A 27,774-nucleotide genomic window follows, 5' to 3' on the forward strand; every position below is an offset into this window, starting at 1 on the left:
TGTGTGTGTGTGTGTGTGTGTGTGTGTGTGTGTGTGTGTGTGTGTGTGTGTGTGTGTGTCTGTTAGATTGCCTGTCTACCTGTCTGTCTGTCTATTTGCTTGTTGGATTAGATGGCCGGGGTGAACCTCTCTCCTTTTTTTACTCTCTCTCTCTCTCATATCTTTATTATTTTCATATTCTCTTCCTCTCCTCCCTCCGCCTCTCCTCCTTCACCCTTCTCTCCTGACTCATAAATCCCTCACGACTGATCATCTCCCCGGAACTAATTTCTTAACTGCTGTCCGCTCCCGCTGCTGCCGCCTCCTCCAGTGTGCGGGGGAGGCGTCCTGAAGTGATTCCTTTCCTTATTACTTTGTTCCTTGCACTACAACGGCACAGCCCCGGGGCGATATTCTCAGACGCTTCCTCCTCTCACGTCAACTGTTTCCAAAGACCGAAAAGGAGATTAATCGGGTTCTAATGAGTGTGGTTTTTCACGTTCATGGTCCAGGAGAAGAGTCACACTACCACCAGGGACATAAAACTACCTCTGGAAATGCCCAAAACTCCTACGAAAGTCTAGTCAAATATGTGAGCTTGGGCGCCGAAATGTTTAAGAATATGACCCAAACAACCCATCAGGAGGCCGAAAAGAAGATCAGTCGGGTTCTAATGAGTGGCTCCTCAGGTTCATGGTACAGAAAAAGGGTCAGACTACCACCAGAACAAAACTACCCCTGGAAATGCCAAAAACTACGAAAGCCTTGTCAAATGTGTGAGCTTGGACGCTTTCTCCTCTCACATCAACTATATCTAAAGGTCGGAAAGAGATACATCGGGTTTTCATGAGTGTTTCTTCACATTCATTGTACAGAAGAAGAGTCAAGCTATCACCAGGGACATACAACTACCTCTGAAAATGACGAAAGTCTAGTCTAATATGTAACCTTGGGCGCCGAAATGTTTAAGAATATGACCCAAACTACAGATCAGGAGGCCGAAAAAAAGATTAGTCGGGTTCTATTGAGTGTTTTCTCAGGTTCATGTTACAGACGAAGGGTCAGACTACCACCAGGAACAAAACTACCCCTGGAAATGCCAATAACTACGAAAGCCTTGTCAAATGTGTGAGCTTGGACGCTTTCTCCTCTCACATCAACTATATCTAAAGGTCGGAAAGAGATACATCGGGTTTTCATGAGTGTTTCTTCACATTCATTGTACAGAAGAAGAGTCAAGCTATCACCAGGGACATACAACTACCTCTGAAAATGACGAAAACTCTTACGAAAGTCTAGTCTAATATGTAACCTTGGGCGCCGAAATGTTTAAGAATATGACCCAAACTACCCATCAGGAGGCCGAAAAGAAGATTAGTCGGGTTCTAATGAGTGTTTTCTCAGGTTCATGTTACAGACGAAGGGTCAGACTACCACCAGGAACAAAACTACCCCTGGAGATGCCCAAAACTACGAAAGCCTTGTCAAATGTGTGAGCTTGGACGCTTCCTCCTCTCACATCAACTATATCTAAAGGTCGAAAAGGAGATAAATCGTATTTTCATGAGAGTTTCTTCACGTTCAGGGTACAGAAGAAGGGTCAAACTACCACCAGGGACATACAACTACCCCTGGAAGTGCAGCAACCCCCCACGAAAGCCCAATTAAATGTGAGCGTTTGAGCGACGACGCGTTTAAGAAAGTGCTCCCTGGCATTTTTAAACGGGCTAACTCCTGCGCCGCCCCCTTATCCCGCCCGTACCTTTCACCTTAGTCTCGCTCCCTCGTCCCAGCCTCCGCCGCTCCCCCGCGTCTCATTATCTGTTCAGCCACGTGGATTCACCCTTAGACCCTCGCTCCGTCCTTCCTCATATATCACCCTTCTCTCTCTCTCTCTCTCTCTCTCTCTCTCTCTCTCTCTCTCTCTCTCTCTCTCTCTCTCTCTCTCTCTCTCTCTCTCTCTCTCTTTCTCTCCCTCCTCGTCCGCCGCTCTCCAGCAGTCTCTCTCTCCACTTCTTTCTCCCTCCTTTCCTCCCTTTGTTTCTCTCCTTCCTCTTCTGACTCCCTCCTTCCCTTCCTTCGTTTTTCTCCCTCCTCTTGTTCCTCCCTCCTTCCATCTCTCTATCTCTCCCCGTCTGCCTCACTCCTTCCCTCTTTATATCTCTCCCTTCTCTTCTACCTTCCTTTTTCCCTTTTTTCCTCCTCTTCTTCCTCCCTCCTTCCCCCTCTCCCTCTCTCTCACTCCCTCAGTAAATCAAATTATCCCTCTATGCCACAATCACGGACCTCGACTCAAAAATTATATTGAAATCATGGCCCCGTTATCCGTAGACTTATTTTGCTTTTGGCTCCTGATTATTATTAATTTCGTTACCTGTGTGTGTGTGTGTGTGTGAGACACACACACACACACTTACACACACACACACACACACACACACACACACACAAACACACACACACACACACACACACAAACACACACGCCTCTTCGTGACGCAACTGGTAGAGCGCTGCGCTGCCAGGCTTCACGGTCTGACAGGGCGGCGGTTCGAGCCCGCTCAGGCCGGATTCTTTCATTTGGCTGGAGTAGGTTGGAAGACACCTACCGAACGGGCGCAAGCCACTCCCGGTGAGGTATATATGGGAGGTGTGAAGGGAGCTGAAGCCCTCCAAAGACCCTTCCCATGTCCTCACTAACCGTTTCCCTATTGTCTCACCAACACCGGAGAGTAGTTCAGCATGCTCTCTAAAGACAGATCCTCTCTCTATCCACACCACACTACATTCACACAACATATACACCTTTTCCCAAAATTCAAATTTCAAAATGGCGCACCTACATCAAGCTTCGGAGTCCCCGCCCGTGGGCGGGGACTACAAATTCCCCCAGGGTGGACTCTCCTTCTGGCTGCCGACCCGAGAGGTGTCTTGATAACTCCTCGAACCTCTTTCTTCTCAATTTTTGCAACATTCGCGGTCTTCGTTATAATTTTCATTCTGTGGAACATCATCTCCTCCTCTAAACCTCACCTTCTCTTCCTTACTGAAACACAGGTTTGTGAGGCTACTGACAGCAATCTCTACTCTGTTCCTCCTACTATCTCTATCCTAAATTTCAATCCAAAGCTGGATGTTGCGCCTACGTGCGCAACATCACTTGCTCGCGCCCACAACCTTGACTCTTTTGAATTTTCTACCATCTGGCTAAGACTTCATTGTCATTCTATTACTAAATATATCTGTGCTGTTTATCTCTCACCTAACTCTACTAACTATGTAAAATTCTTTGACTATTTGAATTCTAAAGTGAAGCACATCTTGACCCACTCTCCCTTCGTTGAAATCTCCATCCTAGGAGATTTCAATGTTCACCACCAGCTTTGGCTTTCATCCTCTTTCACTGACCATCCTGGTGAACAAGCCTACAACTTTGCTATTCTCAACGACCTAGAGCAGTTGGTCCAGCACCCTACACGTATTCCCGACCGTCTTGGAGACCGGCCCAACATCCTAGACCTTTTCCTTACCTCAAACCCTTCTGCTTATTCTGTCAAACTGTTCTCTCCGTTGGGCTCCTCCGATCACAATCTTATTTCTGCATCCTGTCCTATCGCTCCTGTACACCCTCTGGACCCACCGAAGAGGCGATGCTTCTGGCATTTTGCTTCAGCTCGGTGGGACGACCTGAGGATGTACTTTTCCGATTTCCCGTGGAATGATTATTGCTTCCAGGATAGAGACCCCTGTGTGTGCTCAGCGCATCACAGAGGTGATTGTCTCTGGAATGGAGGCATACATTCCTCGTTCTTTCTCTACTCCTCACGCTAAAAAGCCTTGGTTTAATCACGCTTGTTCTCGTGCTGTCAATGATAGAGAGGCAGCTCACAAAAGGTACCAGAGCCTTCAAACTAATGCTAATTATGAACTTTACATTTCTGCCCGGAATCGTGCCAAATCTATTCTCCGACTAACCAAAAACTCTTTCATTAATAGAAAATGCCAAAACCTTGCTTTCTCTAACTCTTCCCGTGACTTCTGGCATCTAGCCAAAAACATCTCCAACTTTTCTTCATCTTTCCCTCCACTCCTCAGTCCTGACGGCAACACTGCTGTCTCATCTATCTCTAAGGCTGAACTCTTCTCTCAAACTTTTTCTAAAAACTCCACTCTGGACGATTCTGGGCATATTCCTCCTACTCATCCCCCCTCTGACTCCTTTATGCCTGTTATGAAGATTCTTCAAAATGATGTTTTCTATGCCCTCTCTGGCCTCAATCCTCAGAAGGCTTATGGACCTGATGGAGTGCCTCCTATTGTCCTTAAAAACTGTGCCTCCGTGCTGTCACCCTGCCTGGTCAAACTCTTTCGCCTCTGCCTGTCAACATCTACCTTTCCTTCCTGCTGGAAGTATGCCTTCATACAGCCTGTGCCTAAGAAGGGTGACCGTTCCAATCCCTCAAACTACCGTCCTATAGCTTTACTTTCTTGTCTATCTAAAGCTTTTGAATCAATCCTTAACCGGAAGATTCAAAAGCACCTTTCCACTTCTGACCTTCTATCTGATCGCCAGTATGGGTTCCGCAAGGGGCGTTCTACTGGTGATCTCCTAGCCTTCTTAACTGACTCTTGGTCATCCTCTCTTAGCCGTTTCGGTGAAACCTTTGCTATTGCGCTGGACATATCAAAAGCTTTTGATAGGGTCTGGCACAAATCTTTGCTTTCCAAACTACCCTCCTACGGTTTCTATCCTTCTCTCTGTACCTTTATCTCCAGTTTCCTTTCTGACCGTTCTATTTCTGCTGTGGTAGACGGTCACTGTTCTTCCCCTAAATCTATTAACAGTGGTGTCCCACAGGGTTCTGTCCTATCTCCCACTCTTTTTCTGTTGTTCATTGATGATCTTCTTTCCAAAACGAACTGTCCTATCCATTCCTACGCCGATGATTCCACTCTGAATTACTCAACTTCTTTTAATAGAAGACCCACCCTTCAGGAACTTAACGACTCAAGGCTGGAGGCTGCAGAACGCTTAGCCTCAGACCTTAATATTATTTCCGATTGGGGCAAGAGGAACCTGGTGTCCTTCAACGCCTCAAAAACACAGTTTCTCCACCTATCCACTCGACACAGTCTTCCAAACAACTATCCCCTATTCTATGACAACACACAGCTATCACCTTCCTCAACACTAAACATCCTCGGTCTATCCTTAACTCAAAATCTCAACTGGAAACTTCATATCTCATCTCTTACTAAATCAGCTTCCTCGAGGCTGGGCGTTCTGTACCGTCCATATACAGGGGCCTTGTCCGCCCTCGTATGGAATATGCATCTCATGCATCTCATACAGCTCTTCTGGACAGAGTGGAGGCTAAGGCTCTTCGTCTCATCAGCTCTCCTCCTCATACTGATAGTCTTCTACCTCTTAAATTCCGCCGCAATGTTGCCTCTCTTTCTATCTTCTATCGATATTTCCACGCTGACTGCTCTTTTGAACTTGCTAACTGCATGCCTCCCCCCCTCCCGCGGCCCCGCTGCACTCGACTTTCTACTCATGCTCATCCCTATACTGTCCAAACCCCTTATGCAAGAGTTAACCAGCATCTTCACTCTTTCATCCCCCACGCTGGTAAACTCTGGAACAATCTTCCTTCATCTGTATTTCCTCCTGCCTACGACTTGAACTCTTTCAAGAGGAGGGTATCAGGACATCTCTCCCGAATTTGACCTTGCTTTTGGACACTTCTTTTATTTATTTCTTAGGAGGAGCGAGTAGCGGGCTTTTTTTATTATTGTTTTCTTTTTTTTGTGCCCTTGAGCTGCCTCCTTTGTTGTAAAAAAAAAGAAAAAAAAAGGAGAGGTTACTGCCCCCCCTTAAGCAAGGGGGATGGAGTGTGTGGTGTGTGAGGTCCTGGCAGTACCCAGAGATCGACTAAATGAGCACTTGCTCTGTGGGCAGGGTACCTGCTACCGATTACGATCATTACCTGCTGCTCGCGATCAGGCCGTGGTGAATTACACACACACACACACACACACACACACACACACACACACACACACACACACAGTTAGCGAAATCGATAAAAATCAGGAGGCAAAAGTACAATAAGTCTACGGATAACGGGGCCATAATTTCAATACTCTCTCTCTCTCTCTCTCTCTCTCTCTCTCTCTCTCACACACACACACACACACACACACACACACACACACAGTTAACCCGCTTTTCTGATTAAACTCTTCTTGTAACGCTCTGGTATATACATGATTTGAGGCGGGCAAGCTTGTACGCGGAAACTGTCCTCTAAGGCTTCATCTTTTCCTTTCATGCCCTCGACCCTCGCTGCCGCCCTCTCTCTCTCTCTCTCTCTCTCTCTCTCTCTCTCTCTCTCTCTCTCTCTCTCTCTCTCTCTCTCTCTCTCTCTCTCTCTCTCTCTCTCTCTCTCCTGTTCATTATTTCACGCACAGTTTTCTTTCTCTCTCTTTCCGCTCACCTTTATCAAGTATTTCATTCTCTCCCTCTTTCTCATTTCCTTCTTCCTTCTCCGCCCCCTTCGCCGTTTTCGTTTCTTCCTTTCCTGTCTCTTCCTCTTTATCGGTTATTCTATTTCACTCTTTCTTTCCTTCCTTCCCCTCGTCCTATACTGTGTTTCTTTTTTCGTCTCTCTCGACCCTCGCAGAAATGATATCATGTTCGGGTTTTTCTTTTCTCAATGTTCTGGTCTTGTTTTATATATATTTCTTTAAGGTGTGTGTGTGTGTGTGTGTGTGTGTGTGTGTGTGTGTGTGTGTGTGTGTGTGTGTGTGTGTTTTCTTTCTTACTTGCGTGCCTACTAAATGGAAAAGGACGTACTAATAGGTTAATAATATACCCAAATCCGTTTTTTCTTTTTTTTTAGAGTTTTCTCGCGCCCATTTTTGTTAACGTTTCCCTAGATGATTTATGCGCCCAAGACCATCTCACTCCTTCTTCCTTCTCCTCCTCCTCCTCCTCCTCCTCCTCCTCCTCCTCCTCCTCCTCCTCCTCTTAATCGTCCTCCTCCTCCTCATACTCTTCCTCCTCGTTCTCTTAGTCCTCTTCCTCCTCCTTCTCCTAGTCCTATTTCTCCTCCTCCTCCTGTCTCTTCTCTTCCTTCTCATTCTCCTCTTCCTCATACTCTCCCTCATTCTTCTCCTCCTCTTCATCATCATATTTATCATCACCCTCAGCCCCCTCTTCCTTCTCTTATGTCCCTCCTCCTCCTCCTCCTCCTCCTCCTCCTCCTCCTCCTCCTCCTCCCGTGACCCTCCTGCAGTACCTCTTCCGGGGCTCTTGGTCTGCACATGACGTGGCGGCGGATTATTTCTGAACAAGTTTACGAAGAGGTGCAGGTTGTGGGAGGGGCTTGGAATTCCCTTTCCTCCTCCTCCTCCTCCTCTTCCTCCTCCTCCTCCTCCGCTGCCTCCGTCACCATCGTCGTCGTCGTTTTTTTCGCCTTCTATGGTGTCGTTGTTGTTGGTGGTGGTGTTGTTTTGTTTATTTATTTTTGGTTGTACTATTTTCTATCATCATCTTTACTACTAGTACTACTACTACTACTGCTACTACTACTACTACTACTATTACTACTACTACTACTACAACTACTATTACTACTACTACTACTACTACTACTACTACTATTACAACTACTACTAATCCTAAGATGTGACATGTACATTATTATTGATATATTGAAGATATGCTGATCAATGATACATTCGTCAAGTCAACAGGTGTGTGTGTGTGTGTGTGTGTGTGTGTGTGTGTGTGTGTGTGTGTGTGTGTGTGTGTGTACGGGTGAGCCTCGTCGTTGTTAATTATTCACTCTGATGTTTTTAATCACGGCCGTCGTGCGAGTGTCTATCTGAAGTTCCAGGAAGCGAGCGAGTGTTTTATCTGGTCTTCTTTCTCTCTGTTTGTGTTGCCTTATTGTTATTTCCCGCATGTTTGTTGTTGCCGCCGCCTGCCTCGTCGGAGTGGCTGCCGACGCGTCCTTACCGTGTCGGAATCCAAAATTGGGTGAAGCCACGACGACACAAGTCACGCCGAACACTGATAACAAACGCGCGTCTCGCCTCGCCTCGCCCCAAGCCTTGAGTGGATACGGTCGCGGGGTTTATCTGGAAAAATATTTCTCGTGAAGGGAAGGAAGGTGGAAGTTTCAATAGGAAGAAAGCTTGGCACAAAATAGTTTTTTCTAAGTTTCTAGAAATGCGTTTTATTAAGTGGAAAATAGATAACCGTGCACTTTGTAATGAGGGGAAAGAGAAAACATGTCATAATCAACTAGCAATATATAGACTTCATTAGAGCTGATGAAGTTTCCAAGCGTGATTATGTCTGGGTGTGTACGTTGCCGGCGGTTCATTCCCGATGTCGTCGTGTGATAAGTCTTATATAATACACATGTTAGCCTGGCGGCACTCAACCCATGTCTGCCAAACGTGAGCTGAGCAGGAGTGCTTGACAAAGACCCGAGGCACATAGAAAGAAGAAAACAGTGACGGTAATTGTTGTGTAACTTCAACGCGGGAAAATTGAATATTGGCAATCGATATTTTGGGCGCCTCCTTGGTCTAGTGGTCAGCGTGCCTGTCTACTGTTCCGCGGGCCCGGGTTCGAATCCCTATCCGGGCAGTCGGTGTGCAGCTCACCCAACTTTTCATTCTCCTGCGGGACGCGCGTTTCTTTGCAGTGTTTCGGCGTGACTTATGTCGTCGTGGCTTCACCTGATTTTGTATTCCGACACGTTCCAGCAGCCGGCAAGGACGCGTCAGCAGCACACGCAGCCACTCCGACGAGGCAGGCTGGTCGATGAAGGGGTGCCCGGGGAAACCTTGGGAAGGTAAACTGTGGCAATCATGAATTTCACATTGGCCCGTGTCCCGGGGTGACTGGTTCTTACCCACCACCACAAGCTCAAATGGCCAACGAATCGGAGATGACCACCGCAGCCACGCGCAGCTATAACTTATGCGCCCACCTTTGTTGTGCCAGACCCGCCTGATGGACGAACCTCCCATAACTCAATCTGTGAGTGGGTACCTCTTTGGCCGACTGGTTAAAGAGTGACTTTACCATCTCGTTGTCGTGGGTTCGATCCCCGGCGCCGGCAAAACCCTTTCCTTGCCTGGGTTAATTTATCGTGTTTCGTGACACGCTGTGGTTATGTAGAGATATAGTGGAGCGGAAATTCGGGCAATACACCTTCACCTTAATTGATTTCTGGCTGAAGTGCGTAACAGCTGACAAAGGAGAATGAACAGGAAACGAGAGGAAGAGGAAGGAGAGTAAATGCGAACGACTGAGGGGGAAAAAATCTCTTGGAAATACGACTTTTGAGAAACCTCCGCACTCCTACGCTGACACAACTTCCTACTTAGACGAGGCCTCCGCTCCTTGCCTCTCCTCTCCTCTCCTCTCCTCTCCTCTCCGCCTACCTTTCCTCCTGCACTCAAACGTAAGCTTCCCTCCCTCCCTCTCTCCACTTTTTGCTACTCTTATTCTCTCCTCCTTTTCCGTCTCTTTGTCGTTTTATACTCCTCCATTTCCTCTTCTTCTTACTTCTGCTCCTCGTCCTCCACCTCCTCAACCTCCTCCTCCTCCTCCTCCTCCTCCTCCTCCTCCTCCTCCTCCTCCTCCTCCTCCTCCTCCTCCTTCATCTTATCTTCCGGCGTAGTAAGAAAAAAGTCACCCTAGAAAAATGGTAACCAAGATTGTCAACACAAAAAAAGGCCACAAGTAATAAGTTTGGTCGAGTGTTTTCAGACTTGGAGATTTTTTTTTTATCGTACAATTAACAGCGAAAGGAACCTCGGCCAAGAGCTCTAAGCCAGCCTTCAGAGAGATAGATAGATAGATAGATAGATAGATAGATAGATAGATAGATAGATAGATAGATAGATAGATAGATAGATAGATAGATAGATAGATAGATAGATAGATAGATGAGAGAGAGAGAGAGAGAGAGAGAGAGAGAGAGAGAGAGAGAGAGAGAGAGAGAGAGAGAGAGAGAGAGAGAGAGAGAGAGAGAGAGAGAGAGAGAGAGAGAGACAGACAGACAGACAGACAGACAGACAGACAGACAGACAGACAGACAGAGAGAGAGAGAGAGAGAGAGAGAGAGAGAGAGAGAGAGAGAGAGAGAGAGAGAGAGAGAGAGAGAGAGAGAGAGAGAGAGAGATCGTGTTCTCATGAGTGTGTTTTCACGTTCATCATACAGAAGCTTTGTCACACTACCACCAGGCTCACAAAACTACCCACGGAAAGGCCCACAACCCATTTGAAAACTGTCAAATATGTGTGTGTGCTTGGGCGCCGAATTGTTTAATAAGAATATTTTGCACTGCTGGCTCCGACTATTGGGAGGCTGCAAGGTGTATTGTCTCCCATGAAGGTTGTGGCAGAGGAAGCCGGAGGAAAATATCATAGTTAACCCCCGGTGATGGAAGCATTATTCTCTCTATGGGAAACGTGTGGGAAGGAATTGGTGGCAGTGTAGTGGCTGGTTTGGTTTGCTGTGTTGGTTTGAGTGAGTCTGTACGAGAGGATTGTGGGGTTGTCAACGCGGTGCTGTGAGTGAGTGGATGTCGGGGATGCTAATGGATGGAGTGTTAAGGGTCTGTGGATATGTAAGAAAGAGAGGCGGTAAATGTGTAGTTAGGTGAGGTTATTTGGTGTGTTGGTTTGAATGAGTTTGTACGGGCGAGTGCAGTGAATGGCGGTGATGGTAATTTTTTTTTCTTTTTTTTTTTTACATGTGGCCTATAGCACCGGTAGGCTATTTCTTATGGACCTGATGCTCGGCCCGAGCCCGTTATGGCGCAGGCAGTTGTTTATAGTGGCGCCATTATTTTTGGCTCATGCCGCCCCCCGGAGCTCATTCTTGATTTCACTTGCACAGCTTCTTCTAAGAGTCCGGGTTGATAGGTGGTCTTCAGGACAGCATGTGGGTAGTCTTAGGCCACTCGGCGGTGACTGAAAAATCCCAGGTGGTTAGCGGCGGATGCGAGGCCGGCACCCTAACCACTCAGCCACCGGGTCTATGGATATGTAAGGAAGAGAGGCGGTAAATGCGTAGTTAGGTGAGGTTATTTGGTGTGTTGGTTTGAATGAGTTTGTACGAGAGTCGATGATGTTGTGGACGTGGTGGTATGAGTGAGTGCACATCGGTGATGGTAATGAATGGAGTGATGAGGGTCTTTGGGCCAGTACAGAAAAGCGTCGTCAAATCTTGGCCATTGGAAGAAAACGTTTCTGTGTTTACCGGTGTTGGATGAAGGCAAGAGGCATGGAATACGTGGACAAAAATAGAAAATGGATGGAGTGATGAGGGTCTGTGGACCTGTACAGAAAAGCGTCGTCAAATCTTGGCCATTGGAAGAAAAAGCTACTGTGATTACCGGTGTTGGATGAAGGCAAGAGGCATAAAATAACGTGGACAAAGATAGAAAATGTTACTGGGTTTCCGTTGTTCGGGGAAGAGAGTTAGATAAAAGGAAGAGAGGCGCGACATACATGGCCAGTGGTAGAGGTTACTGTGTTTACTGGTGTTAGGGGGAGTGAGGGAGATGGAAGAGGCGGGAAATTCATGGCCAGCGGTAGAGAAGGTTACTGTGTTTACTGGTGTTAGGGGGAGTGAGGGAGATGGAAGAGGCGACTTACATGGCCAGTGATAGAGAAGGTTACTGTGTTTACTGGTGTTAGGGGGAGTGAGGGAGATGGAAGAGGCGACTTACATGGCCAGTGGTAGAGAAATACTGTGTTTTTCGATGTTAGGAGGAGAAAGTTAGACGAAAGAAAGAGAGGCATGACATACGTGGCGAAAGGTAGATAATGTTACTGTGAATCCGGTGTTAGGAGGAGAAGGTTAGATGAAAGAGAGGCGGGAAATACGTAGCTGATAGTAGAAAAGGTTTAATGTTTTTATTCGTGTTCGGGAGAGGAAGTTACATGACCTCTTGCATATTTAAACGTGACCTTGATTAGAGATGAAGGAGATGAAGGAGAAAAGGTAGAGAAAGATCAGCATAGAAGTAAACTGAGAGCAGATAGAGATTTTGGTGGACTTTTGAGTGAACAGAAACAGACGATTTTAAAATGAGATACACATAGAGGAGGAGGGAAAGAACGTATTGGATAATGCTGAAGAGGGTTAGATGTATGCAAAAAACGAATTATCAAAAGAATGGGCGAGGAAAAGATAGAGGATGGTCAAAGTAGAAGCATATTGAGGGCAGATTTTGGTGGAGTTTAGAGTGAATAGAAACAGAGGCTTTTGAAATGAGATACCAAAGAAATAGCAACAAACCAAAGAAATAGACCAAATAAACCAGAGAACATCAAAACGAAAAGAAGCAATATGGAACGTTCTTTGTATAGGAAAAAAGAATATCTCAGGGTGTGGCGCGGCGGTACATGCAAGGGAACAGCAACTATAGTCCGACACATATGCAGTCAGTCTGGGTGTGGCCCGAACCCCTTCACAGCGCTACCGCATCACCCCGAATAAATCACTCTCTCCCTCATGTGTCACCTATGTACTGCATCAAATTTGTCAGCGCTGTGGCCAGAGAACTCCCCGAACATCCCGCCCAGACTGATGTAAGAGCTCAGTCGGACTCTAAGAATGTAGGCCTATGTGTAAGCCAATTTCCCTTTTGTAAGCTTTCATATATCCTTCCGTATCCGTGTGTCTATATACTCTTGTGAGGTAAGTCATGTAAAAACGCATTTGTACTGGGAAAGACTTACTTAAGGAGCGGCAGTGTGGCGTGTGGGGAATAACAACTAAGAAGGTACTGCCACGTGTAAGCCGAGTTGCCTTTTGTCAGCCTCCACATGTCCTTCTGCAGCCATGTGTATATATATAATCCTGTGAGATAAGTAAAAGCGAGAGGTGCGTGATCCCCCTTGAGTGTGAAATACAGGGTAGAAAGGGACAGGGACAGAATAGGCGAAGGGTAGTAATGTGGCGAGTGAGAAATTACTCTGAAAGGATTATATGGAGCGTGACGAGAGGAGGGTGAGCGAAGTGTTGAGGAGAGGAAGGGAGAAGAGGCTAGAGTATTTGTTTAGCGGCACTAGCGCGGGCTGGACGCATAGAGGAGGAGGGAAAGGACGGGATGGGCGATGCTGGAAATGGATAGATTTGTGTAAAAGCGAATTATAAAAAGAATAGCCAGAAAAAAAATAAAGATAAATTGAAAGCAGATATAGATTTCGGTGGAATTTTGAGTGAATAGAAGCAGAAGCTTTTGAAATGGTAAACCAAAGAAACGTAGTAGATGACAATTAAAAGGTAGAGAAAGGTCAGAATAGAAGCAAACTGAGAGCAGATAGAGATTTTGGTGGACTTTTGAGTGAATAGAAACATTCGCTTTTATAATTGGATATACATAGAGGAGGAGGAAAGAACGTATTGAATAATGCTGAAGAGGGTTAGCTGTATGTAAAAAACGAATTATCAAAAGAATGGGCAAGGAAGAGATAGAGGATGGCCAAAGTAGAAGCATATTGAGGGCAGATTTTGGTGGAGTGTAGGGTGAATAGAAACAGAAGCTTTTGAAATGAGATACCAAGGAAATAGAAACACACCGAAGAAATAGACCAAAGAAACCAAAGAAATAGACCAAACCAAAGAAAACCAAAGAAATAGACCAAACCAAAGAAAACCAAAGAAATAGACCAAACCATAGACTCGTATCCTTGACGGGTGTCGGGAGGGCTTTGCCGCAACAGGTCGCTGGATAGGCGGCAACACTCGCGCATAGTCGGTTAGTAACGAACGCCCAGTGCTTCAAGTAGGTAGTAACCCGTGTTACCCTCCCTTCCTGCCGCTGATATTGTTTTATTGTTTCTTGCTTCTAATTCAGCGGTTCTTAACCTGGGGTCGTGATCTCCTTGGAACGAGGTGAGTTGTTTCGAAGAATATTGGATTTTATTCGTATGGTGTAAGGTTTTCTGCATGTTATACCGTATCTACAACTTCTGTGACAGATTAAAAGTGGAAAGAGTTTTACAATCTGTAATAACTTGCTAATAATATTACCCAATGAATTAGTCAAGACAAATACATTATAATTTTACTGTGTACACTAGCTTATAATTTTGCATTTAGTTAAACCAGGCTATTATTTTGCATTCATGAACTATTATTTAGCATTTAGGAATAATATGCTATTAATTTGAATTCATGAACACTAGGCTATTATTTTGCATTTAGGAACACCAAGCAATCATTTGGCATTTACGAATACAAAGCTATTATTTTGCATTTAGGATACTAGGCTATTATTTTGCATTTAGGAAACTAGTAAGCTATTATGCATTTTGGAATACTAAACTATTATTTTGCATTTAGGAAAACTAAGCTATTATTTTGCATTTAGGAATCTAGGCTATTATTTTGCATTTAGGAATACTAAACTATTAATTTCCATTTAGGAAATACTAGGCTATTATTTTGCATTTAAGAATACTAGCTATTATTTTGCATTTAAGAATACTAAGCGATTTTTTTGCATCTATGAAACTATATAGGCTATTATTTTGCATTTACGAATACTAAATTATTATTATGCATTTCAGAAAACTAGGCTATTATTTTGCAGTAACTTTTTTTCTTAAGAGAAATAATTCTCTCTCTCTCTCTCTCTCTCTCTCTCTCTCTCTCTCTCTCTCTCCACTTGAGGAATTCCACCTACAACACTGGTTTCCTCACATCCTTAATAAAATACCACTATCTCTTTAAATTCTTCGTGGACTTATGAGTCAATAATGTATTACAGATAGCTATTCAGAACTGGAGTCTAATATAAGTAACAGGGAGCATGAAACTGGATAAGCGGTAAGGATAATAAGGGAAAAATAAAAAGTATATCTATAAATGCACTCACCGCAAAAGAAATCGGTCTGGAGATGCATTAGGCTAACATTTTTTAGTATGACTCTCTCTCTCTCTCTCTCTCTCTCTCTCTCTCTCTCTCTCTCTCTCTCTCTCTCTCTCTCTCTCTCTCTCAAGCAAGAGTGGCTTTAAAAAGCAGAAACTGAACGGGCAGAAGAGATGTTATAGTGTTGTGTTTTAGCGATGCTTAAGTTTTTTTTTCATATCTTATTGATACTAAAACGAACTGAAATGAAATGTGACTTCATGGGTCCATGCGCATTACCAGTGGGGGGCTACATGCAAAATTTGGTGAGGCTAGGTAAAAAAACAAAGTCAGGACGCCTTAGTTTTTTTTTTTTTTTTGAGAGTTTGCCCGCCTAATATTTAGGCGGTTCCACCGACACCTGTCAAGGATACGGAGTCTATGACCAAACCAAAGAAAACCAAAGAAACCAAAGAAATACACCAAACCAAAGAAAACAAAGAAAACCAAAGAAACCAAAGAAATAGACCAAACAAACCAAATATGTAGAAACAGAAGGTTTTGAAATGGGATACCAAAGAAACGCAGTAGATGAAGAAGAAAAGTAGAGAGAGGTCCAAGCAGAAGTAGACTGAGACCAGATACAGATTTTGGTAGACAGTTTGGCGACGAGTTCACTGATAGAAACATAAACTTTTAAAAACGGTATGATGAAGAAACGATGTACATGAATCTTGGGGGGAGAAACTACGATGAAACAGGTTTAGGTTAGATTGTTGAGTGACGAGTTTTATTGATAAGAAACGGAAGCTTTTGAAACGGAATACTGAAGCGAAGAAAATTAAACCAGGAGGAAATGATATGAAAGAAGGGCATTTTCAGAGGAATACTGGAAAAGTGAAAGAAGTAGCATTTTAAGAGGAATTCTGGAAAAACGAAAGAAAGGACATTTTAAGTGGAATACTGAAAAACGAAAGAAGGAGCATTTTAAGAGGATTACTGGAGAAATGAAAGGAACATTTTAAGAAGAATACTGAAAAAATAAAAGAAGGAGCATTTTAAGAGGATTACTGGAGAAATGAAAGGAGCATTTTAAGAAGAATACTGAAAAAATAAAAGAAGGAGCATTTTAAGAGGAATACTGGAAAATAAAAGAAGGAACATTTTAAGAGGAATATTGAAAAACGAAAGAAGGAGCATTTAAGAGGAATACTGGAAAAACAAAAGAAGGAGCATTTAAGAGGAATACTGGAAAAACGAAAGAGGAGCATTTTAAGAGGAATACTGGAAAAACGAAACAAGGAGCATTTTAAGAGGAATACAGGAAAAACTAAAGAAGGAGCATTTTAAGAGGAATACTGGAAAACGAAAGAAGGAGCATTTTAAGAGGAATACTGGAAAAACGGAAGAGGGAGCATTTTAAGAGGAATACTGGAAAAACGAAAGAGGGAGCATTTTAAGAGGAATACTGGAAAAAAGAAAGAAGGAGCATTTTAAGAGGAATACTGGAAAAACGAAAGAGGGAGCATTTTAAGAGGAATACTGGAAAAACGAAACAAGGAGCATTTTAAGAGGAATACCGGAAAAACGAAAGAAGGAGCATTTTAAGAGGAATACTGGAAAAACGAAAGAAGGAGCATTTTAAGAGGAATACTGGAAAAACGGAAGAGGGAGCATTTTAAGAGGAATACTGGAAAAACGAAAGAGGGAGCATTTTAAGAGGAATACTGGAAAAACAAAAGAGGGAGCATTTTAAGAGGAATACTGGAAAAACGAAAGAGGGAGCATTTTAAGAGGAATACTGGAAAAACAAAAGAAGGGAGCATTTTAAGAGGAATACTGGAAAAACGAAAGAGGGAGCATTTTAAGAGGAATACTGGAAAAACAAAAGAAGGGAGCATTTTAAGAGGAATACTGGAAAAACGAAAGAGGGAGCATTTTCAGAGGAATACTGGAAAAACGAAAGAAGGAGCATTTTAAGAGGAATACTGGAAAAACAAAAGATGGGAGCATTTTAAGAGGAATGCTGGACAAATGAAAGAAGGGGCATTTTAAGAGGAATACTGGAAAAATGATAGGGGAAACATTTTAAGAGGAATACTAAAGAAATTAAGTAGATGTATATTAACAGGAGAAAATGAGATGAAGGGGTGATGTTAAGAGTAAGTGTGGCCGGGAAGAGTTGTGGAAGAGAATGTTGTTGCGTGACTGAGGAACGAAGCAACACACGTCGAGGCAATAGTGACGCTGAGGGGACTTTATGTGAACGGACGCAGAGATGAGACTCGCATGTCGACGGGAATACATGTGGCGTAACAGGAGATAGAGGAGACGAGAACAGTAGCTAGATGGTGGACACTGGAATCACCCAGCCGTTGTTCATTTATGGTTGTGGCAATGCTCGGTATTGTTAGACGCTTCTGCCTCTCACATCAACTATTTCCAAGGGCCAAAAAGGAGATCAGTCGGGTTCTTACGAGTGGTATTTTAGGTTCACGGTACAGAGGAAGGGTCAAACTACCACCAGGGTCATAAAACTACATACCCCTGGAAATGCCCACAACTTCTACGAAAGCCTTGTCAAATATGTGTGCTTGGGTGGCGAAGTGTTTTATAATTCGATCCTGTGTAAGAGAGGAAGAAAATAACGTTGTAACTAAAGCAAATCGTTGGGTCAGTTTAGATATTGGACGATGAGACAGAGTTTAGAAATAGCAACATTCACCTTCTCACCACATATTTAGCTCCATGTGTTGCTCTAATAAAGACAGACACAATCAACATAGGATCAAAACATATATTAGCCTGAGCATGGACGCGGAGAGTGTTGAGAAATAGCAACATTCTCCTTCCCACCTCATCTCTATCTCCTTGTGTTGCTCAAGTAAAGACAGACACACATCACTGCCCGATCAAGACATATATTAGCCTTCCGCTGTGTCTGGTGGAACTGCTTTCTCATGCGGTGACAGAGCTTAGAAATAGCAACATTCTCCTTCCCACTCCATCTTTATTTCCATGTGTTGCTCTAATAAAGACAGACACACAATCAATGCCGGATCAAGACATATATTAGCCTTCCGCTGTGCCTGGTGGAATTCCTTTCTCATGCGGTGACAGTTTAGAAATAGCAACACTCTCCCTTCCACTCCATTTATATTTCCATGCGTTGCCCTAATAAAGACAGACACACAGTCAATGCCGGAGCAGACATATATTAGGCTGCCGCTGTGCCTGGTGGAACTGCTTTCTCATGCGGTGACAGAGCTTAGAAATAACAACATTCTCCCTTCTACTCCACCTTTATCTCCATGTGTTGCTCTAGTAAAGACAGACACACAATCAACATAGGATCAAGACATATATTAGCCCTCCGCTGTGCCTGGTGGAGCTGCTTTCTCACGCACTCTGCGCCCAAAATTGCACGACGCCGGAAGTCATTTATCCATTTGCCAGATTAGCTTCCCGGCAACACGATGCGGGAAGGATTTGCGCACCGATATTAAGGTGGCCGACGCTCCCGCACGGCCGCTCCGGGATATAAGGTCTTGCGGCGAGGCTTGGCGGGGATTTGCACGGGGCTCAGGCGAACACAAGTGATTTGCAGCCGCGGAATGTTTACAGGCAGCGCTTCGACGAGCAGACTTCAGCGCCCTCACGCCGGCCACGCCACAATACCCAATGCAGTGGTCGCTTGTGATTCTAACTTGCTGACGTTGAGACCGGCTGAAGACACACACATACATCCTCACGCCAGCCACACCACAATACACAGTGCAGTAGTCGGTTACGATTCTAACTTGCTGACGTTGAAACCGGCTGAAGACACACACACACCCTCACGCCAGCCACACCACAATACACAATGCAGTAGTCGGTTGCGATTCTAACTTGCTGACGTTGAGACCGGCTGAACACACACACACACACACACACACACACACACACACACACACACACACAGAAAGACAGAGAAACAGACAGGACAGATAGATGCACACACACACACACACACACACACACACACACACACACACACACACACACATATACACAAAAGAAATAATAGTAACAATAATTCAGTATAAAGCCCGCTAATCACTGACCCTATAAAAAAGAGTATAGAAGAGTATCCAAAACAGAGGTCAATTTCTGGAGAAGAAGTGTCTTGAATCCTAACCGCTAATCACACACACACACACACACACACACACACACACACACACACACACACATAGATAGATGTTAAGTTTATTTACCTCGGTATGCAGATATAGATGTTGATATTACATGATCCTTAAATTAACTTAACTAAACTTAATCTTTAAAAACTAAATTAACATAAACATTAACACTCATTTTTTTTTCATATGCTTCTGCCCTCGAGCTGCTTCATTTGTTGTCCCATCTTTAGTTCCTATATTTCCTGGATTGGTTTGCTGACGTTTACTCTCCTATTAAAAAAATGCAGTTTATTTTACTTTTAGCCTTTTTTTTTTTTTTTTTCTTCCATACACTTTGCTAACACACTCTTTTGCTTTCATAGTTTCCTTTCTTTTGTTTCCTGGATTAGTTAGCTGACTTTAGCTCTCTCATTAGAAAGATACCGTTTACTTTTAGCTCTATTTTTCTTCCATTCACAAAGCTTACACAGACTTTTATATCCCTATCTTTTCCTTTGTTTCCTTCACTGTTAGCCCCGCCGGGTGACGATCGATATCCAACCTCCTCAAAAATAAGGAAGGATCTCTGCGCGTCTGAGAGTAAACACACACACGGCCTTTCCACACTCCAGGCAGCTGACAGGCGGGATGCAGTGGAGTCACGGGGGACGCGGCCGCCGAGAATACGTGTATGCTCGCCTCCCTTTACGCCGAGACGTTTGCCCACTTTATGTTTTCGTCTTATTTGCAACACTTGCAGAAAAGCTATAACACGACGCACTTTTGCTCGTCTCTTTGTTTCGTGCGTTTTTCCTTTGTGCATATAAAATCGTCGACTATGTGGCTGACTTGTACTTTCCCATTAGCAAGATATTTTTCCCTTTCCTTTCCCAAAAGCAGGATATAGTTTACTTTTAAGGACATAAGGAGACTATAAAAGGCCAGACGGGCTACACAAGACAGCTCCTGAAGACAAGTTGCTCACCAAATTCCCTTCCCGTCCATAAATGCATCTAGTCTCCGTTCAAGGTTTCATTTGTGTTTGCCTCACTGTTACTTTCAATTACTTTCTTAAAAGCAAGATGAATATATTAAAGCTGGGAACATATGCTAGAGCTGCGCGTGGCGGCGGTGCTCATCTCCGTCCCGTTATCCCTTTGAGCTTGTGTGGGACAGAACCCCTAACCCGACACAGGCCCAAAATAGAGTTCTTTTATTTTATTATCCTATAAGCAAGACATAGTTTACTTATTTTAGTTTTCTATAAGGAAAACACAATCGAAAAAAAGTCGCTTACATGGACGCTTCGACGTGGCACGGATATCCTCTTTCCTTCTGTGTTTTTTCCTTTATCCCTCGGCGGCGGAACACGGCAGGGAAGTGGTATATGTGTTAGATTTTTTTTTTTACAGAAAATGAGACAGTTCAAGGGCGTGAAAAAAAAGAAAATAATAATTAAAAAAAAGCCCGTTACTTACTGCTCCTGAATAGAGTAAAGAGGAGTGGCCAAAAAGAGAGGTGTCCAGATACCCTCCTCTTGAAAGAGTTCTAGTCGTAGGCAGGAGGAAATACAGATGAAGGAAGATTGTTTCGGAGTTTACCAGCGTGAGGGATGAAAGAGTGAAGATGCTGGTTAACTCTTGCATAAGGGGTTTGGACAGTACAGGGATGAAGCCCCGTGTAATTTGTATCACAAGGCCCCGCTGAAAAATGTCACTCCCGGAGCCACTTTCATGACACGTTTTGGCTCTTTCCTCTCTTTATATGTTTCGCACTTTTAGCCGTTTTTCATTCATCAACGTGAAGCCAAATTTTCTTTCAGAGGCTTCAGTAAAAAGCCTATTCAGTATTGATCACAAGGCCTTACTGATGAAATACTGTCACTGTAGCATATGCCTTCAACCTTTCTTTCATGTCCTGTGTTACTCGGTGGAGCAGTTACGTTAATATTACCGTCATGCCATTTAAGTTTTCCTCTTGCACCCATAGTTCATCTTTTTCAGTAACATTCTTTCACTGCAACGCCTATGAAGCCCTTGCAGTATATATAGACCACGTGTAGAGCCAGATCAGAGAGAGTAAAATCCACCGTTCAGCTGTAGATCATCAAGACGTATAGACTGATATTTTACATTCGTTTGCTTTTTGTTATTTGCGAGAACTGACCGACTGACTGATCTGCCCACTGTTTGTCCGTCACCGCGGCTCCCCCTTTTGTGTTTGCTTGCCATGAGTGATGTTTTGAACGATCTAGTGACGAGAGAGAAACAACTATGGCCTTAGTTGTTTAGTAATGATAGAGTAAGTGTTTTGAAATGTGACTTTAGGAAAGTAATTTGTTGCGTATTGTGACTATTGTAAGTGAAAATGGGTCTGACATCTCCGTAGAATTTTTGGTACTAGTCGTTTTAACACACACACACACACACACACACACACACACACACACACACACACACACACACACACACGTACGAACCGGGAAATTTACTCGGAGGCCATCCGGAAAGAGGAAATGTCAATGTAAGTGCAGGAAGGGCGAGGAGGAGGAGGAGGAGGAGGAGGAGGAGGAGGAGGAGGAGGAGATGGAGCATGAAGATGAGCTAAGGAGGTTGGAGAGGAAAGGAAAAGTGCCGAGAGGAAGCTTGTGATGGCGGAGACGTGCTGGGAAAGGAAAAGACTGGGAAATTAAAGGAAAAATAATCAATAATAATAATAATAATAATAATAATAATAATAATAATAATAATAATAATAATACGTATATTATTATTGAATGATTTGTAAGGATGGTTTCAGATTTTTCTCAATGGAGTCGTTGGGCGCGCAAGGGAAATATTGTGTATGTCTGTTGATTCACTCTAGTTTCTCTTTTCATTTTTCGCTTCCAAACACTCGACTTCTGAACCGTTTTTCTTTGTTTGTTTCCTTCCTGTCTGAGCGAAACAACGTGTAGCTACGTTACATGTTTATTAATTTTTCTTTCTTTCTTCACCCGTCGCTCCAAACACCCAACCCCTAAATCTTGCTTCGGTCCTCTTTCTTTTTATTTCATTCTTCCTTATAAATCCCTCAACCTCGGGCTGAGGCCAACTACTAGTACTAGGCCTCACCAAGAAAGCCTACGGGCACCATAGGGAAAACGTAAGAAAGAAATAAATGAAAATCCGTGTTCCCTCTTTTCGTCCTTGGTAAAATAAGAAGCTTTCGGTGAAGGTCGCTATAGCAGCTTTTAAAGACGCTCTTGGGACATTACCTGAGCACGTCTTCCGCGAACTAAACCCATTCAGCGAGTGACCGATTGTGAAGCTAGAAGAGCGATTGATAGAGGCCTGAGGGTTTTTTTTTTTTCTCCCTTTTTTAGATTTCCAGCCCGAGAGATCTTAAGTGAATGGGATGTTGGTAAAAGGGGTGAATAGGTACTCCCTGCTCCACTTTTTAATTGGGTTCGTCGGAATTTGAGCCGCGTCGAATATTTCTTGAAGACCATAACGAGAATGTTGATGAAGGGGAAGTCTACCAGCGAGTCTTGAATATTCTCAGCGCGAGGGGAAGGAAAGAAGGAAGGGAGGGAGGGTGACCCGCTCTCTCATGCACCTCGCTCGTAATTTTGCTTTCTCCGCATTTTTCGCGAGAGATTTTTCATAGAGTTTAATTTTTTGCTTTTTTTTTGTTGTTTATTTGTTTGGGGGTCGAAAAAATGCGGTCGTACCTACACATTGCGTTTAAAAGATATGGATAGAAAGACAGCCATAGACAGATAGCCCGATAACAGATAGATAAATATAGATAGGTTGATTCAAAAGTATACAAATCCTTTCACATAGATAGATAGATAGATAGATAGATAAATAGATAGATAGATAGATAAAAGAATATTTTGAGTGTTACAGAAGTTGATCAGCAAATAGATGATAATAGATAAGAAAGAAGGTAGGTATAGATAAGCGGATGAATAAATAGAAAAAGATAGAGATAGATAGATTGATAGATAGCCGAATAGATAGATAGATATTTCGATTGATGTATATATTGATTAACAAATAAATGATGATAGTAAATAAATAAAATAAAATATAATAATGAAAAAAGTAAAATAATGAAAAATTAAAAATGAGAGAGAGAGAGAGAGAGAGAGAGAGAGAGAGAGAGAGAGAGAGAGAGAGAGAGAGAGAGAGAGAGAGGACGGTGAATTATGAGAATGGAGGAGCCTCGAAAATTTATGGAGGCTTTTTTGGCATATAAGTAAGTCCGCCTCTCTCCTGCACTTTTCCGAAAGGCTATTACGAAGGGAATCAGGCTATTCTTTTTATAACGAAGGAAGGAACATTTTTTTCTTGCCATTTACTGAACTTTATTTTATTATTTTTATTTTTATTCATTTATTTTTTACTTCTTATTCCGGTTCTTATTAAAGTTTCGCTTCTACACTTGTTTTGGTTTCCTTTTTCTTTTCTTTTATTTTTTTCTTCATTATTATTATCACCTTCTTCTTCTTCTTCTTCTATTTACTTAACTATAGATTATATTTTTTTCATTCTTGTTTATTTCATTATCTATTTTCTGCTTCTTTTTCCCATTCTTCTTCTTCGTCTTTATCTTCTTCTTCTTCTTCTTCTTCTTCTTCTTCTTCTTCTTTTTCTTTTTCTTCTTCTTCTTCTTCTTCTTCTTGGTGATGTAAGATCGAATGTATTAGTAATATATTCTTTCTGCCTTCTTTTCCGTGAAGAATATCGTCCCATTGTGTCTATTATGTATTGTTCTAGTAATATATCTTTTTCTTGTGATATAGATAGAGATAGATAGACTGATAGACAGATGGACATATAGATGGATAGATAGATAGCAAGACTGATAGATAGATAAACAGATAGATGGATAGATAGATCGATAGATAGATAGATTCATAGATAGTCGTTCTTGTAGTAATTTATCTTCTGCTTGGAATATATATGGAAATAGATTTAGAAGAAGATACAGATACAGAAATAGATTAATATATAGATGGATAGACAGATAGACAAATAGATAGATAGAGTGATAGTAGGTAGACAGATAGATAGATAGATAGACTTATATAACGTAAACGGATAATTATTTAGATCCTCGTGTTGCCTGGAAATGACCAAAGGAAGCAAAAGAGATGAAAGCGAGGCACCAAATCCTATCCGTTCCTCGGGGAACGTGTGTTTTCTGTGAGGCACGGAAAGACACTTCACCTCCCACCTCTGATATTACCTAAATTCCCTCTTATTATCATTTATCACCTTTATTTATGTCACCATGCGGTTGGGGGAAAGGACGTGTGCGTGTGTGTGTGTGTGTGTGTGTGTGAGTGTGTGTGTGTGTGTGTGTGTGTGTGTGTGTGTGTGTGTGTGTGTGCTCTTCATCGCTCCTCTCTTCATCATTATTCCGCAAACTCGCGTCTTCCATTGGCAGGGAATATTATGTCTCTGTGCTCGGAGCTAAATCGCGTTAGGTCGATGCCGTGTGAGACGTGAGGCAAATTCCTCTTGTTAATTTGATTTCCCCGCGCGAAGGGAACTGTAAATGGACTAATTATCTCCCCGCACTGAAAGAGAGAGAGAGAGAGAGAGAGAGAGAGAGAGAGAGAGAGAGAGAGAGAGAGAGAGAGAGAGAGAGAGAGAGAGAGAGAGTGAGTGTGTGTGTGTGTGTGTGTGTGTGTGTGTGTGTGTGTGTGTGTGTGTCTATATATATGTGTGTGTGTGTGTGTGTGTGTGTGTGTGTGTGTGTGTGTGTGTGTGTGTGTGTGTGTGTGTGTGTGTGTGTGTGTGTGTGTGTGTGTGTGTGTGTGTGTGTGTGTGTGTGTGTGTGTGTGTGTGTGTGTGTGTGTGTCTATCTATACTTCTGTTTGTCTGTGTCTGTGTCAAGTTGCTCCATATGTTGGGTGAGCTGGGGTGCGGCGCACATATGTTGGCGGCGCTGGTGACGATGTACTCGGTGACTATGAGTATTATTGGTACAATTGTATTACCGGCCACGATTAGAAATGTCAGGCAGGGCTCACCAACATCCCGCATACTGTTTATATTTTTTTGTAAACTACATGATAAATTTGATAAAGTCCAACTGCAGTCCAGACGGTTTCTTACAGTGGCTTCATCTCCTTGTCCTTATATGGATGATACCGTCCTCCTCTCGACAACGCGCCACGCTATGGAACGAAAGCTTGCATTACTAGATCAGTTCTGCGTCAATAAAGCCATGCTTGTGAATAACATCAAGACCAAGTTCTTTGCTATTCATGCTTCAGTGGGGGATCGTGAACCGTTCCGAGCTGGTGAGGTGGAGGTGCGGTGGTGTGATAGTTACGTGTATCTGGGTAGTGTTTTTACGAGTAAGGAAACCCTGTTGTCTGCTATTGCCGCCCACGCCCAAGCAAAGATGTGCCACTTCTTGACATTTGTGTCATCTTTAAGGAAAAATGTTGATATACCATTTTAAGTTAAAAAGAAAATGTTTGAGGCAGCTTTGATGTCATCCATTCTGTATGGCTGTGAGTCCTGGTTCAATGGAGACCAGAGACCCGTAGAAAAAAACTGGAGGTATAACTTGGGTATTAAGCAGTTGCTTGGGGTTCGCATGACGACGTGTACGGACATCTGTTACTTGGAGCTCGGGTATCCGCCACTAAAATCCTTAGTAATAGCAAGACAGAGGAAACTTTTCCGGCGAGTGTGGGCGGAGAGACGAGGTGTGCTGGATGACCCGTGGCGCACGCCGTCAGGCTCACTTTGGCGACTAATGCACCCACAAGTAAACACATGCTGAATTTGATTAATGTGGCTGTTGATGATACTGGAACAGGCATTCAAACTTTGAGACAATCACTTGCTAATTCAGCGTCGTCTAGATGACAAACGTACTATATATTAAATCCCGCCCTAGCAGTTCATGAAATTTATAAACGCCGCGGTCAAACCAATGAGATGCACAGACTATCATTTAGTCGGTTGCGGGTCGTCGGTCATAACCTTGCGATCGAGACGGGTCGCTGGAGCCGGCGTGGGCGGGGACGTCTGGAGGTGGCGGAGCGGCTCTGTCCGTGCGGGGCCGTGCGGACAGAGTTGCACGTATTTGAGTCGTGTCCCCTGACACAGGACATACGCCCAGATATAATTTTACCTCCTGGACTCAGCTGATTGATGATGATGGCCAGTTCCCTATTGCGGAAATAGTGTATTAGGTTCTTCCTTGTTTTCCTTAGGATGTCTAATGTCATGTTGTCTGACGGCCTGTAATTGCAACTCTTCCCAAGGTATTATACTTTTTCTGGTTCTTATTGTTTTCGTATTAGTAAAGTTGTGAAAATATTTTGTATGAACTTCAAAGAAATGGAATTTGTGTTGTTGCCAGGTATTGTGGTGACTGGAACTATAGTTGACGTATTATGTGATGCACCCAATATGCCTTTAGTGATGGTTATTAAATATGGACCACAAATGTTTGATGATTCGTGATTTCCGAATTTATTATGCTAAAGATTTAATTACTTGAAATCTTGTATATATATAATTGTAAATTGTGGTCAATAAATGTTTACTTACTTACTCTGTTTGTCTTTGTTTGTCTGTCTGTCTTTTTATTCTGTGTGTAACTGTGTGTTTGCATACCTATGGAGGGGGGGGGGAGTGTGTTATCGTGTGTGTGCGTGTGTGTGTGTGTGTGTGTTGAGGTCGTGTCGCCGGCCGCGTCATAACCAAAGCGGCAGTGCATACATTCTACACTGGACACGTGCGCGCCTCGGCGGGAATCTTTATGAAATCATTGTGAAGACAGCGGCGGAGGAAGAGGAGGCAGGGGTGCGCCGCGCCGCCACTCATTAACGAGGCCAGGGTGCTCCTTACTCCCCGCTGAGGCGCGCCGTTACTCGGGCTCCCACGTACTATTAGAGGCTACAATCTCGCTGCCAGATGATTGTCCGCGCTTGGGTACTAATAAAGGCACCTGGATTATTCTGAAGGGGTGAAACTATCAATGTTCTGGCTTATATCTCGAAATCATTTAGTATTCTTTTCCTACACGGTATATCTCGCTTCGAGCATTCACATACTCTTAGAGGCTACAATCTCGCTGCCAGATGATTGTCCGCGCTTGGATACTGTAATAAAAGCACTTGGATTATTCTGAAGGGGTAAAACTATCAATGTTCTGGCTTTTACCTCTTGAAAGCATTTAGTGTTCTCTTCCTACCCGGTACAATCTCGCTTCTAACATTCACGTTCTCTTACAGGCTACAATTTTGCTGCCTGATGATTGTTCGCCTTTGGGTGATGTAATAAAGGCTCTAGGCTCATTCTGATGGAGTAAAACTATCACTAATCTGTATCTCGTTTCTTTCTTTTGTCTTTTCTTTCTTAAACGGTACAAACTCACTGCCAGCTGATTGTTCTCGCTGGCCTACAGTAATAAAGGTATTGTGCTCATTTTAAAGGGGTATCACTATGACTATTCCTGCCTTTATCTCTTGAAATTATTCTGTATTCTTTCTTTCTCTCTGTTTCTTTCTTTGACACTCGCCCATTCATAGACATCACTCATAGACAACCTTATGCTCTCACCTTTCCAGAGACAAAGCGGAAATATTCTGTTCTTAGACAGTCCGCACTTCCCCATTCATAGATAACCTTATGCTTCAACTTTCTGATATGCAGAGAGAACTTAGGCTGTTCTTGCACGGTTCACACTTCCCCATTGATGGACAACCTTACGC

The 27,774-nt window shown here is 43.4% G+C and overlaps 1 protein-coding gene across 1 annotated transcript in view; it reads left to right on the forward strand.

The window, feature by feature from the left end:
- Positions 1–2,809: 2,809 nt before the first annotated feature.
- The window catches only part of LOC126994462 (protocadherin Fat 3-like), a 98,426-nt gene continuing 73,461 nt past the window's right edge, over positions 2,810–27,774 (forward strand). The window contains exon 1 of the mRNA XM_050853774.1: positions 2,810–2,873. Within this exon, the coding sequence (XP_050709731.1) occupies positions 2,810–2,873 (64 nt within the window). The remainder of the gene's footprint in view (positions 2,874–27,774) is intronic.

This window comes from Eriocheir sinensis, unplaced genomic scaffold, assembly GCF_024679095.1.
Source record: "Eriocheir sinensis breed Jianghai 21 unplaced genomic scaffold, ASM2467909v1 Scaffold8, whole genome shotgun sequence".
Lineage (NCBI taxonomy): Eukaryota > Metazoa > Arthropoda > Malacostraca > Decapoda > Varunidae > Eriocheir > Eriocheir sinensis.